This window comes from Erpetoichthys calabaricus, chromosome 4 (genome assembly GCF_900747795.2).
Source record: "Erpetoichthys calabaricus chromosome 4, fErpCal1.3, whole genome shotgun sequence".
NCBI lineage: Eukaryota > Metazoa > Chordata > Cladistia > Polypteriformes > Polypteridae > Erpetoichthys > Erpetoichthys calabaricus.
In genome coordinates this window covers 40342818-40356653 of record NC_041397.2, presented here as the reverse complement: position 1 = coordinate 40356653, position 13836 = coordinate 40342818, and the positions used below count along the sequence as shown (strand labels likewise).

General features: G+C 41.2%; 1 protein-coding gene across 1 annotated transcript in view; it reads left to right on the top strand.

Moving 5' to 3' along the window:
- The first annotated feature begins 284 nt into the window (after positions 1–284).
- Positions 285–13836, top strand: part of LOC114651033 (short transient receptor potential channel 2-like) — a 30758-nt gene continuing 17206 nt past the window's right edge. The window contains exons 1-2 of the mRNA XM_028800989.2: positions 285–460; positions 3744–4439. Coding sequence (XP_028656822.2) covers positions 446–460; positions 3744–4439 — 711 coding nt within the window. The 5' untranslated portion in view covers positions 285–445. The remainder of the gene's footprint in view (positions 461–3743; positions 4440–13836) is intronic.

Sequence of the window (13836 nt, the reverse complement as noted above, 5' to 3'; positions counted from 1 at the left end):
ACTGTGGTTACCCCTAACGTGAGCAGCCGAAAGAAGAAGATTAAAATACGAAAACCGTCTCCGAGCTAAATAGAAAAGGATACTTGTTAATTGGTTGGTTCCTGTGTGCCACCTCCGAGTTCTTGATGTTACTTTTTATTTTATTTATTTATTTTTGAATTCCCAGCTCTGGAGATGTAGCAGAGAGGTGTGTACTTTATATTTAATTACTTCCGAAGCACAGGAACTCCGAGCTATCTGAGAGACAAAGATTAAAGACAGAGCAGGTTTTTTTGCGTGTCAGTGCATATGTTTGATTACTGTCTGAGGCATACGTTTTTTTAGGAGCATCAGCAGCGTTTAACTGAAGGATCATGGCAGAGCCATGAGAATGTGAATTTATTTTTCACAGACCTGAACAAAGACAAAATTGTTTTGTACTTTCTGACTCGTCTGAATAGGAATCATGGAGCATCTCACTGTAAGAAAATCTTTTACTTTATTTCTTGTTAGTGTAAAACTCCTGTAACAACTCCTGTTTCTCTGACTATTAAAACCATTATTGTTGTATTGTGTATAAAGCTGAAACTAACACTCAATATTAATTATTTTAAATTTAAAAAAATCAAATACGGTTTCATTAACTTTGTTTTAAATGCAGGGAAATGTTTAAACTATTTTACTAATTAAACTGTTATGTATGTTTTTTTGTTACAAGTCTGTTAAAACATTTTGCTGTATTTTACTGATATATTAATATGCCAAATGCTTTAAGTAGCTGAATTTCAATTTTACACAGAAAATACTGCCAAATCTGAGTGAATCTGAATGGCATCTTACAAGCCTGATCATTATTTTTTAAAGTATGTTTTGAAATATATTTTTACATGGGTTTGCGTAACTTTTTCTGCCGCATTCTAAAGATGTGTATATTGGATTATTTGTAACTCTAAACCGGCCTGGTGTGAGTGAGTGTAGAAGTGATGGAGCAGCCTCCAGTGGAAGCTTGGTTCCTGCCTTGTGCCTGATGTTCCAGAGATAGGCTTCACCTCCCTTTGACCCAAAAACAGAGCTAAGAGAGTTCAGGAAATTGATATATGGGTGGATGATTCTTAAATATTTAGTTCAGAGTTATTCATTAACTTGAATAATGCTAAATAATGCTATGCTAAATCAGCAAAAACTCAAATCATTTTCTTAACACCAGTAGTGTATATGTTTTAATAGAGAAAAGATCTGTTTTTCATTCACACATTTTCAATTGTAATCCTTGATGTTAGCCTTCACTCTCTAAAGCTAAAGTCACAATGATTGCAAGGCATGTAGTTAATTAAAAGCAAATTTTTATAAATGTATTGCTTTGGGAATAAACTAAAAAAATATTTCATATGACTATATTCTTCTTAAGAAAATGACACTCTTTATCTTACATAAATTGGGGGGTGTTTTTTAAACCCCCAGAAATGACATGAATAAAATGTTTGGCCATGAAAATGACATTACGATCTTCTCTAGGATGACTATTTATACAATAGGTATTATGTCATTTTCTTTCTACCACTGGGGACTTTTGGTAGGTTTTACACTTCATTTGAAGTGACATGACACACATATCACATTTAAAACAATTAAGTGCCATTGATTGATCTTTTCTATCCCATATTTTCCTTGACAGAGAACCTGGATGTGGCGACAGTCTTTTACAGGGCATGTTCATACCCACTCATACACTGCCATATTTAAATTATGTTAGATCTAAAGTTGCTGATTAACTAGCATGCATGCCTTAAGGCAGCGGTTCTCAAACTGTGGGGCGCGCACAGTAACAAAAAAGTGGGCGCAAATGTTGCCATATGTGGTGTAATTTCACTATTCGTAGGAAAATGTTAAACTTGTAGCGGTGTATCGGCAGCAAAAAATATAGGAATAAATTTTATTAGGGTTTCGGGGTGCAATTAAAACTATTATGAAAACTCGGGTCACAAATACTTAAAGGTTGAGAAGCGCTGCCTCAAGGACATAAACTTAAGGAAGTAAACTAGAGGACAGCTAGCAGAACATACAGTGCAACTCCACACAAATGGTGTCTGAGCTTAGAAAACTAACACGGGTTTCTGAAGCTGTGACACCCTTAACCACAGTGTAGCCCCCATTCAATACAATGCATATTGTTTCCACCATTGCAGAAACTGAAATGGATTTTCTCATAAGTAAACTGTTAATGTTGATATTGTATTTGTGTTTATCGCAATTGAGAAGATAAAGTTATTTTTATTTTTAAGTTTTGGCTGAATTGTTTAAAGATTCTTGTACTATTCATCCATCTTTCAGACCCACTTATCCTGAGCAGGGTCACAGTGAAGCTAGAGCGTATCCCAGCAAGCATCGCGCACAAAGGCAGGAACAATCCCTGGACAGGGAGCAGCCAGTACATCATAGGGTGAACACACACTTATGGACAAATTTAGCATCACCGATTCACTTTACAGAAATATTTTATTGTTCATAACAATACAATATCTGCATTAAATCACCATGGGCATTAATTGGCAAGATAACATCAGAGTTCCTTTCTCATGTTTGTAAACTATAATTTGATTATGGCTGAAAGAAATTATTCCCTGTCCTATGCACTGTAGTTATTGCTGTTGTCTCAGAGCTCCAGGGGCTTGAGTTTCATTTCCAGATTGGTAGCTGTGTCTGTTGACTGTCACCGTTTTCAACTGAATGGTTTAGTGAGTTCTTTAGATCATTTCTTGAAGGTCCATTGGGCTTGTGTTTAAGTGCAGAAACTTAAGTATCAATATTCCATCAACATTGGCCAGCTGTGGCCTCTTAAATTTAGTTAGCTAGGTTTGTTATCTGACCGACTCACTAATTATTTGTGTATGCTCCCCATGTTCAGTTTGACTTCCTGGGACCTCTCTGGTTTCCTGTGACATTGCATAGACTTGTGTGTAGGATTAATTAGCAACTCTAAATTAGACAAGTTTTGTGACAGTAATTAACACATACAAACACTGTTTCCTGTAATGATTTGCTGTCTCATTCAGGTTAGCTTCCTCCCTCACACTAATAAGTGAAAGCAGGTGCAAAAAAGTAATGGATACTTGTAATGTGTTAGCCATCTATTGGATTAGGGTTGGGCAAACCTTTGCAGGGCTGGTCAGATTGTCAAAGATGTGTCATATACTCAAACATGCTGTATAAAATCTACAAGCCGATACAATTTAGAACATGTGTTAATGACACAGTCAAGGCATACAGTCATGTTTTTCTATCTTTTAATAGTGAAAAGTACTCTTTCTTGTTGGAGATTTGAAAATGTCACGGTATGAAACAATGCAGTCATTTTCATATAAATTACCAAAGAAGAATGTACCGGTGAGTCACTGGTCTAGTATTTGGCTCGTGGAAGAATTCAAAATCCCAAAAATCAATGTGATGGTTAGGGGAGCTGAAGTGTTCTGAAGGGTTGATATTAATATAGAATAATCCATAATAAACAAAGCAGGTGTTGTCATATGTTACATCAATTAGATAAAGTCCATGTTGAGGATTAGCTGTTTTCTAACCCTTCTGTTTGGGGTTCCATACTTTGAACTTATTATTATCACTATCTGTTTTCCAACAATCTTTTGCAGGGAATGATTTAAGCAGGAGCTTTGGTGCTTCATTTTTATTTGAACTTTTAAAGGAGTCAATTGATCTGTAACTTAAATTATTACTTTTAAAACCCTAAACTTTCCCTTTTTTCCCCACAGCAAGCACAATGGCGGGAGATTATGAACAAAAAGATGCACTTCCCGCCAACTCTAATCGGTGCAATTCAAGATGGGAATGCCGACCAGGCCTCCAAGCTGTTGCAGCCAAACGACGGTATCTTGCGCCAGCTGGATGACTCAGAAGATCGGCAGTGGCGTGAAGCTTTAAATCTTGCTATCCGTTTGGGCAATGAAGAAATGTTTGACCTTCTGGTGCGTTGTGTCAAATTTGATTTCCGCCAAATCCATGAGGCCCTACTGGTGGCTGTGGACACTAACCAGCCTCGAGTAGTAAAGCGCCTTTTAGATCGTCTGGATCAGGAGAAGGGCAACAACAAAGTTGACATCCGCTCATTTTCACTGGCCTTCTTTGACCAATCTATTGATAATTCTCATTTTGCCCCTGGTGTAACTCCACTCACATTAGCCTGTCAGAAAGACCTTTACCAGATTGTGGAAATGCTGACCAAGAAAGGCCACAGTATTCCCCGGCCTCACAAGATCTCATGCTCATGCCTGGAGTGCCGCAATGGTCGCCAATATGACTTGCTCAAGTTCTCACTGTCCAGAATCAATACCTACAGAGGCATTGCCAGCCGTGCCTATCTCTCTATTGCCAGTGAGGATTCCATGCTAAGTGCCTTTCGACTCAGCAGAGAACTCAAAAGGCTGTCCAAGAAGGAACCTGAATTTAAGGTTAAAACTCTACATCTAAATCTTGTACTCTGCTTAACAGTTAAGTGAAGCTCCTGCATCCTGCTCTTGTACACGTCACTATAATACACAGGAAAGGAGCAATGCAAGAAAAAATCAGCAACATGGAACTAGAAACAGATGTGCAGAAACCGTATAATCCTATTGGCCACAATAGCTGTTGTAATAGCACAGTTTTTCCAAAATCTTCGGATGATTAACCTACAGACCGTGCTTTAAAATGAAAAACATTCACTCATAGTTCTCTTTTTCTTCTTTTCCTTGCCTAATAACATGCCAATCACCATGCCTTTGGCCAAACTGTCCTAGTATAGTGTGTTATTGCCTGGTGATGGTACTAATTCAACCATTCCTGTTGTTTTTTTGATCTTATTTGGCTTTATTTAAAAGTGATCCTTTCATCATTTATTATTATTATTAGACATCACTGAATGATGATATTGTAAACATGCACCTGGTCTCCACCATCCTTTCATATGTGCTTTAACCATAGGTTAAAGTGTGCAAATGTGGGATGGTTGGGGAGTCTGTGGTTTGAAGCCTGTGAAGATTATCAGTTCAGTTCCCACTTCAGACTTACTCTATGACAAAACAACCTAACAGTGCTGCCAATACAAAAATTATATATATATATATATATATATAATATGTGTATATGTGTGTGTATATGTATATGTGTTGTGGGAAACAGCCCGGACACAGACAGGTAGACATGATTTTATCACCCAACACACGTTTATTTACAGGACTATTTACAAATATGACACACACAACCCAGTGCTGCAGCACCAATCACCCCAAAGTCCAGGCCTCTTTCCTCAATGCCTTTCTTCACTGCCTCCACTCCTCCGAGCTCCGTCCTTCTTCCACCCGACTCCAGCCATCGAATGGAGGAAGGTGGTCCCTTTTATCCCCACCCGGACGTGCTCCAGGTGCATCCCGATTAACTTCCACCGGCACTCCCCAGTGTGGCGGAAGTACCGGCTGCGCACCCGGAAGCACACCAGGTGTCCCTGGTCGTCTTACCCCCTGCACTTCCGGGTGTGGCAGAAGTGCTGAGGGCCAGGGATCCTCAGGCATTGGGGTGCCCCCTGGCGGTGACCACGGGCCCCTATAGGGTTGAGCTTTCAAGCTGAGTTCCCATAGTCCCCAAAGCCACCAGGGCGGTCGCCTCCTCGTGGTCTGGAGGAGGCATAAGCCCTGGTTTATTTTACACTATTTACAACAGTGGTTCCAGCAACTCACGCACGACTCCTCAGTCCTTTGTCTCTTTACTGCCGCCTCCACTCCTCTCTTGCAAGCTCCGTCTTCCTCCTCCCGACTCTGGCTCCTCGAAGGGAGTGAGGCGGCCCCTTTTATCAAGCCCCGGATGTGCTCCAGGTGCTCGGTGATGGTCTTCCAGCAGCACTTCCTGGTGTGGTGGAAGTGCTGTCCTCCAGAGCTCAGGAACCATCCAGGCACCCCCTAGGTTTGGCCACAGACCCCCACAGGGTTGAGCTTCCCAGCTCCGTATCCGTGGTCCTTGGTGGAAATCAGGGGGGCTGCCCAGAGAAGATATTGCCCCTTTCCCGGTCCTTCCCTGATCCAGGTGTCCCGGTGGGGCAAGCTTCCTGGTCGTCTGCCACAGTATATATATGTGTATGTATATATGTATGTATATGTATGTGTGTAATATGTATATGTATATGTATGTGTGTAATATGTATATGTACAGTATATGTGTGTATATGTATATACGTATATGTGTGTATATATGTATGTATATGTGTATATATATATATATATATATATGTGCATGTATGTGTGTTTATAATATGTGTATATATACAGTATATATGTATGTGTGCATACAGTATATATGTGTGTATATATATATATATATATATATATATATATATAATGTGTGTATGCATGTGTGTATATATATATGTATATATGTGCATGTGTGTGTGTGTGTGTGTATATGTGTATATATATATATATATATATATATATATATATATACACAGCGTTCATAGTCTGAATTTCGATCTGGTTGTATGGGTGGTTACCTACCAGGTAACGCATGTGGTTGGTCTGCCAGTCTGCAAACATCCGCCACGGAGCCCTCTCAGTTGTTAGAAGCAAATCATAGAATGTTACATAGTTTACTGTCAAATAATGCAAAGAGTACGCAACACGTTTTTCACCCTTATTTGGGCTCATCAGGCATACACACTCACTGCACCCCTCTCGGGGATCGAACCTCGGACATCAGCTTCAGAAGCGAAACCTCTTTACACTGCTCCACGCCGTGTGGTTCATTTACGCATACTCTTTGCAGTGAGTGTGTACGCCTGATGAGCCCAAATAAGGGCGAAACACGTGTTGCGTACTCTTTCCATTATTTGACAGTAAACTATGTAACATATATATATATATGTAGTGTATGTGTATGTGTATGTGTGTGTATATGTGTGTATATATATATATATATATATATATATATATATATATACACACAGTGGTGCCGCAAAATATTACAAAATTTTCATAAGGTTATTTCCATTTTCAATTCAATGATAGGATGTGACATCTGGTGGACCTGGTGCAAACCAGTAACTCACTTAGTAATAACTGTTTGTGGAAGCCTCTACAAATGGTTACTGGATGGCGCTCTACAATAATAAAGTTTCTCGATTGTTTTAGTAGTTTTTTGAACTTTCTTGGTACTTTGTGTTCGTATATAAATAGCTGTTGGTTTTGCGTGGTCTTAGTGTTGAATACTTTTCGGAGACTGTATCAACTCTACATTGTTGTGATTAAGTCAAGTGAAGTTTTTAAAGTATTTCTTCTCGTACGTATTTTTAAAAATGGATCTTTTTTTTACTAAAGAGTAATCAGCGTTGTGAGAGTGAAAATAAAGAGAGCCCACCATCAACCAGTGGCAATGTCAACCAGAGTGTGAAGAACCGCAAATATCAAAAATATGATGACAGTTATTTGGTCTTTGGTTTTTACGGTGACAGAAGTCATTGGTGAAGAGAGGCCGCTGTTTGTACTGTGTATGAAAGTTTTGGCACCAGAATGCATGCTACCAAGTAAGTTGAAAGGGCATTTAGAAACCAGTCCTCCCAGCATAGTTAGTAAATCTCGTGACTACTTTACCAGAAAGTTAAGAGTTGAATGAATAAAAAGGTAGTTTTTATAAGCAGGCATCAATACCAAGTAATGAATTGCTAGCATCTTACACGGTGATCTTAAATACGTTTTATTTATTTTTACTTAACCCTTTAATTAAAAAGAAAAATTGGCTATTTCGCAAATTAGAATTTGACGGGCTTCGAGGTTGTACGCCTTGGCAAGACTTGGATTCAGCAAGGGCGCTGAGAACAAAAAAGTTTGGGAACCACTGCCCTAACCAAAGTTACTTAAATAAAAGCTGTAACACTAGAAAAAAGAGTTAACTTATTGGGAATGCCTTCACAAGAGCTAACTTAGCAGGATGGCGAAGGATTGTTTGAGAGAACAAACACTGAGATAATAAACACCATGCTTACTGCTGCTGCACTCACTTTCTACTTCTGTCACATCGGCTTCCAGCAGCATTAGGATTTTTATGTTAGGGTTACAAAAGCTTGCTAAACAATTAGAACTTAACTGGCAGTGCCAGAACACTCCCCGCCCGGTATCTTTAAGATACCACGACAGACTGAAACCAAATACTTTAATCTGGTGATAAAAGAAAAACCAGTTCTGAAATGGGCCTGTAAAGGATTTTTGTTGCTCCTTGCTGAACCATCTTTATCTCAACCTTTCTTATTAATTTATCTTTGCAGGGCACAGCCTTCATTGTTATTCCCATTGGCCATTCATTCCTCCTGACTTGCTTCTCCTTCAGCAGTACAACATCACCTTCTTTGATGTCAGGTCCTTTATTTTGCCATTTCTGTCATGTCTGCAGAGTGCTGAGATACTCCGTTCTCCACCTGCTCCAGAATTCCGCAGCGAGGTATTGGACACACTTCCGTTTGGTGTCTCAACATCTCACCTGTGCCAAAGTTACTCTGAGACAGAAAAGGTGTGCCTGTTTTCTGGGTGAGCAGCATGGAAGGTGTTAGGACAATAGGATTTTCAGCATCAGTTAAAACAGGTACCAGGGGACGTATATTAATTATGGCTGTGACCTCTGCCATTGGCATAGTTAACACTTCATGAGTAAGTTGCATGGAGCCTAACATGCATCGTACCACTCTGATCATGCGTTCCCACACTCCACCCATATGCGATGAATGAAGTGGGTTAAAAACCCAAGTGCATCCTTGATCTTGTAGGTACTCCTGCACCTTCTCTTGCTTTGTAACTTCCATTCTTAATTCTCTGCAGTCACCCACAAAATTGGTGCCACAGAGATCAGCTGTTTTGCTGGACCAGATAGTGCAAAGAAACACCTTAATGCATTAATGAAGCTGGAAGAGCTCATTTCTTCAACAACTTTTATGTGGACTGCTCAAGTACACAGACAAGTGAAGAGTACTGCCCTCCTTTTACGGTTTGCATGACCTCCTCTTGTGCTCCTTGTAGATACTTCCCATGGACTGAGCAAAACTACACACACATATGAGAATGGAGGATCCATTTGGAGCATTTCAGCTGGCAGATCAAACATTTGCTGTTCATATACTTTCCCTCTGAGCTTTCTGCAAGTCACACACACTGATTAAGTATTTTACCTATGCACCGTTTGGCACCAACTAGCCATAGGCCGCTTGCTCTCACAGCATCCTCAGTGAAGTGTCTTCCCTGGTGTTGTACCTTTTGGTGGTGATGCCTCGCAAGAAGAGTTGCAACATGGTGGCTACCAGGGATGATGAATGGGTTAGTTTCTTTTGATTTGAGTCCAGACTGATTTATGTGCCCACCAACTGCTATCAATGATAGGATTCAGATTGATGAGGGAGCTTTGTGAGGGAAGGTCCGATTTTGCCCTAATGCTTCCGAGTTCTTTAACTAAACCTCATGCTGCACACTTCTGATGATTAAGTTTTCAGCCTTTACTAATGATCCATCTGAGATGCGTTTCTTACAAATATGCCAGTCATGACAGCCTTCTGCTTGTTTTTGATTTCCAAAGCAGTCAGCAATGTGGCAGAGACGAGCCACAGCCTTGATTAGAGATGTCCATCTAGAGAAACGTTCCCACCGTTTTGAGCTTAAGTGACTCTCAGAGGCGTGAGTGGACATTGAGTTCACTTCAGGCCGGATATCTACATCGCTTTCTGGGTTGATGAGCTCAAATTTATTTTGTACTTCTGGCATTTTCTTTAGTGGAAGGCAAAGGAAGGGAGGTCCAGTAATCCTTGTTGAACTGGAGAGCTTGGAGGCTGAAATGGAGTGTGAACCATGGTCAGCAGGATTTTGATCTGTTGGCACATAATGCCACTGTTCAGGTTTACAAGACTGCCAGACTCGTTGCACCCAATTATTTACATAGACACTGAAACATCTGGATTGATTGTGAATATAACCCAAAAGCACCTTACTGTCTGTATGAAAACATGGAGTTTAGCTGGACATCTATTTTCTCACTGATGACTTCCGCAATATCCCCAGCTAGCACTGCAGCACATAGTTCCAACCTGGGCACTGTAAGCTGAGGTTGGGGGGCAAGTCTTGCTTTCCCGAGGACAAAGCCCACATCTGTTTGCTTGTCATGGCTTAGGACTTTGAGATAAGCCACAGCAGCAATACCGTTAACAGAGGCATCTGAAAAAATGCGCAGCTCAATGTGCAGGACATTTGAAGAAGGAATAGCAAAATATATACAGGGTATTTGAATGTCTCTGGGGCACTGCAGTGAACTCTGCCATTGCACCCATTGTTCATGCATGCTCTCTGGAAGGTTGGTGTCCCAATCACTTCTATGTCTCGAGAGTTCTCTGAGAAGTTAGCATCCCCGGACAGTCACTTGTGCCAGGAAACCCAGTGGGTCAAAATGACTATTGACCGTTGAGAGTACTCCTCTACGAGTTTATGGTCTCAATTTCAGCTGCGTAAAATGTAAAAATGTCTGACATAATCTTCCACCTCACACTAAGACTTCACTGATCACATACAGTAGGTCATCCACAAACAAGTCAAGATTTTGTAGATCCTTGGCTCGATCTTCCATTAAGAACGCATCCATCACCTCAGCTTTGTTAGAGGCCACTTTCTGGAGCCTAAGATTCGAAGCTGCTAACATTTCCTGCGTTCACTTAAGAAGATCAATTGCTTCCTCCACAGTGGGGACGGACTTTAAAGCACCATCCATATAAATTACATTTTCATCAATATCGCATTGATTCTGTGTTTGGACTTTCATTGTGACAATGCAACGTATGACTGCCCATGATTGAATTTTGTTTCTTTCTTTCCATTAAATAAAATGACTTTTTCGAATGTTTGGCTCTGAAATTTGTTAATTGTCTTTGCAAAAGCTGTTCTAACGGGAAACTGTTAACGTTTTAATACGTATGGCATATCAAGATCTCCTTTGTTGTCTAATGTTATCCGCGGAAGATGTACTACATTATTTTTCTTGGATACATCCTTCTTTCTACAGTAATTCATGCAGTGGAAGACCGGACGGTGTTAACGGTTGTAGATATTCTTCGGGATATTGTAAGTTGATGTTTTCATCTTCCGCGCAATCACCACCAACTGTTTCAGCATAGTCTATTGCAGCGGTTCTCAAACTGTGGGGAAGTAACAAAAAAGGGGGCGCGAATGTTGCCATATGTGGTGTAATTTTGCTATTTGTAGGAAAATTTTAAACTTGTAGCTGTGTATCGGCAGCAAAAAATATAGGAATAAATTTTATTAGGGCTTCAAAAAACGTTAGGGGGGCACGATTAAAACTGTTATGAAAACTCGGGTCGCAAATACTTAAAGGCTGTGAAACGCTGGTCTATTGATATGCATCGAACCAATTTGCTGTGTAACTGATCGTCATTTTTGGCATTAATTCGTTTGACTTCATTGTTTCTTGGTGCTATGATTGCCTGCGGTGGGCTGGCACCCTGCCTGGGGTTTGTTTCCTGTCTTGCACCCTGTGTTGGCTGAGATTGGCTCCAGCAGACCCCAGTGACCCTGTAGTTAGGATATAGCGGGTTGGATAATGGATGGATGCTAGGATTGCCCATGTACTCGTTTTTTCTGTTGATAACCCTTCATGATGAAATTCTTCAATAAGATTTGGAAATAATACATCCTCTTTAATTGGGAACTTAAAGTGAGGAAAACGTTCAAATTTATAAGAGCTAAGAGAGCAGGAACCGTGTCTGTCAAAAGCATGCACACGAATGAGAGGTGAGAGTACCGTGTGCATGGTTGAATATAGTTGACAGGAGGGTGAGACGAAAAAATCTCATGGCCAAAGTCTCGTCTTGCAGGGACTTGAAAAAAGTCTTGTTTCATCCCAGGATTTATATATATCAAATATAAAAGGGAAAATAAATCATGCTGGATATCTGTATTGATATGGACTGGGTAATGTTAGGAATGAAAGGATGCCACATCATTTGATGGAAATGAAAATTATCAATCTACATGGCGCCGAAGTCAAAGACACCTCGAAAATCAAAGTGAAAAAATGATGTAGCAGGCTAGTCCATTTTGCCCAAATTTCATTGCAGCTTCTCAACATCGTACTCAGTAGTTTGAAAGGCCCCCAAGTGTTTGTATGCATGCCTGACAACATCGGTTCAGGGGTATGCTCCTAATGGGATGATGGATGATGTCCTTGGGGGTCTCCTCCCAGATCTGGACTATGGCATCACTGAGCTCCTGGACAGTCTGAGGTGCAACTTGGCGGCGTCAGATGGACTGAAACATAATGTCCTAGAGGTGTTCTAATGGATTAGGTCAGGCGAGCGTAGGGGCCAGTCAATGGTATCAATTCTTTCATCCTCCAGGAACTGCCTGCATACCCTCGGGCATGGTCGTGCATCAGGAGGAACCCAGGACCCACTGCACCAGCATAGGGTCTGACAATGGGTCCAAGGATTTCATCCTGATACCTAATGGCAGTCAAGGTGCTGTTGTTTAGCGTGTTGATGTTGAGGTCTGTGTATTCCTCCATGGATATGCCTCCCCAGACCATCACTGACCCACCACCAAACTGGTCATGCTGAATGGTGTTACAGGCAGCATAACGTTCTCCACAGCTTCTCCAGACCCTTTCACATCTGTCACATGTGCTCAAGGTGAACCTGCTCTCATCTGTGAAAAGCACAGGGTTTCAGTGGTGGACCTGCCAATTCTGATATTCTATGGCAAATGCCAATTGAACTCCACAGTGCCAGGCAGTGAGAACAGGGCCCAATAGAGGACATGGGGCCCTCAGGCCACCCTCATGAAGTCTGGTCAGAGACATTCACACCAGTGGCCTGCTGGAGGTCATTTTGTAGTGCTCATCCTGTTCCTCTTTGCCCAAAGGAGCAGATACCATTTCTGCTGATGGGTTAGGGACCTTCTACGGCCCTGTCCAGCTCTCCTAGAGTAACTGCCTGTCTCCTGGAATCTCCTCCATGCTTTTGAGACTGTGCTGGGAGACACAGCAAACCTTTTGGCAATGGCATGTATTGATGTGCCATTCTGGAGAAGTTGGACTACCTGTGTAACCTCTGTAGGATCCAGGTATCGCCTCATGCTACCAGTAGTGACGCTGACCGTAGCCAAATGCAAAACTAGTGAAAAAACAGTCAGAAAATAATGAGGAGGGAAAAATGTCAGTGGCCTCCACCTATTAAACCATTACTGTTTTGGGGGTCGTCTCATTGTTGCCCCTCTAGTGCACCTGTTTTTAATTTCATTAACACCAAAGCAGCTGAAACTGATTAACAACCCCCTCTGCTACTTAACTGACCAGATCAATATTCTAGAAGTTTCATTGACATGATGCTATAATCTCATTAAAAAGTGTTTAATTTTTTTCAGCAGTGCATATATGTGTGTGTGTATATCCCCAGCCACAGGGGATGCACAAACCAGTGTGTTTCTTTCTGCTGGTCCCAAGCCCGGATAAATGAGGAGGGTTACATCAGGAAGGGCCATCCGGTGTAAAATTTTGCCAAATCAATATGCGAAACTGGGCTACTGTTGGCCGAAGAAGGAGAAGAAGAGGGGGGAGACGTGTCCAGAGGCAGGAGGAGAGGAGGAAAGTAAAGAGAGTGGAACTGAGGGTAGGAACTTTGAATGTTGGCAGTATAACTGGTAAAGGGAGAGAGTTAGCAGATATGATGGAGAGAAGGAAGGTTGATATATTGTGCGTGCAAGAGACTAAATGGAAGGGGAGTAAGGCCAGGTGGATCTGAGGTAAATTCAAATTGTTCTATCATGGTGTGGATAGGAGGAGAAT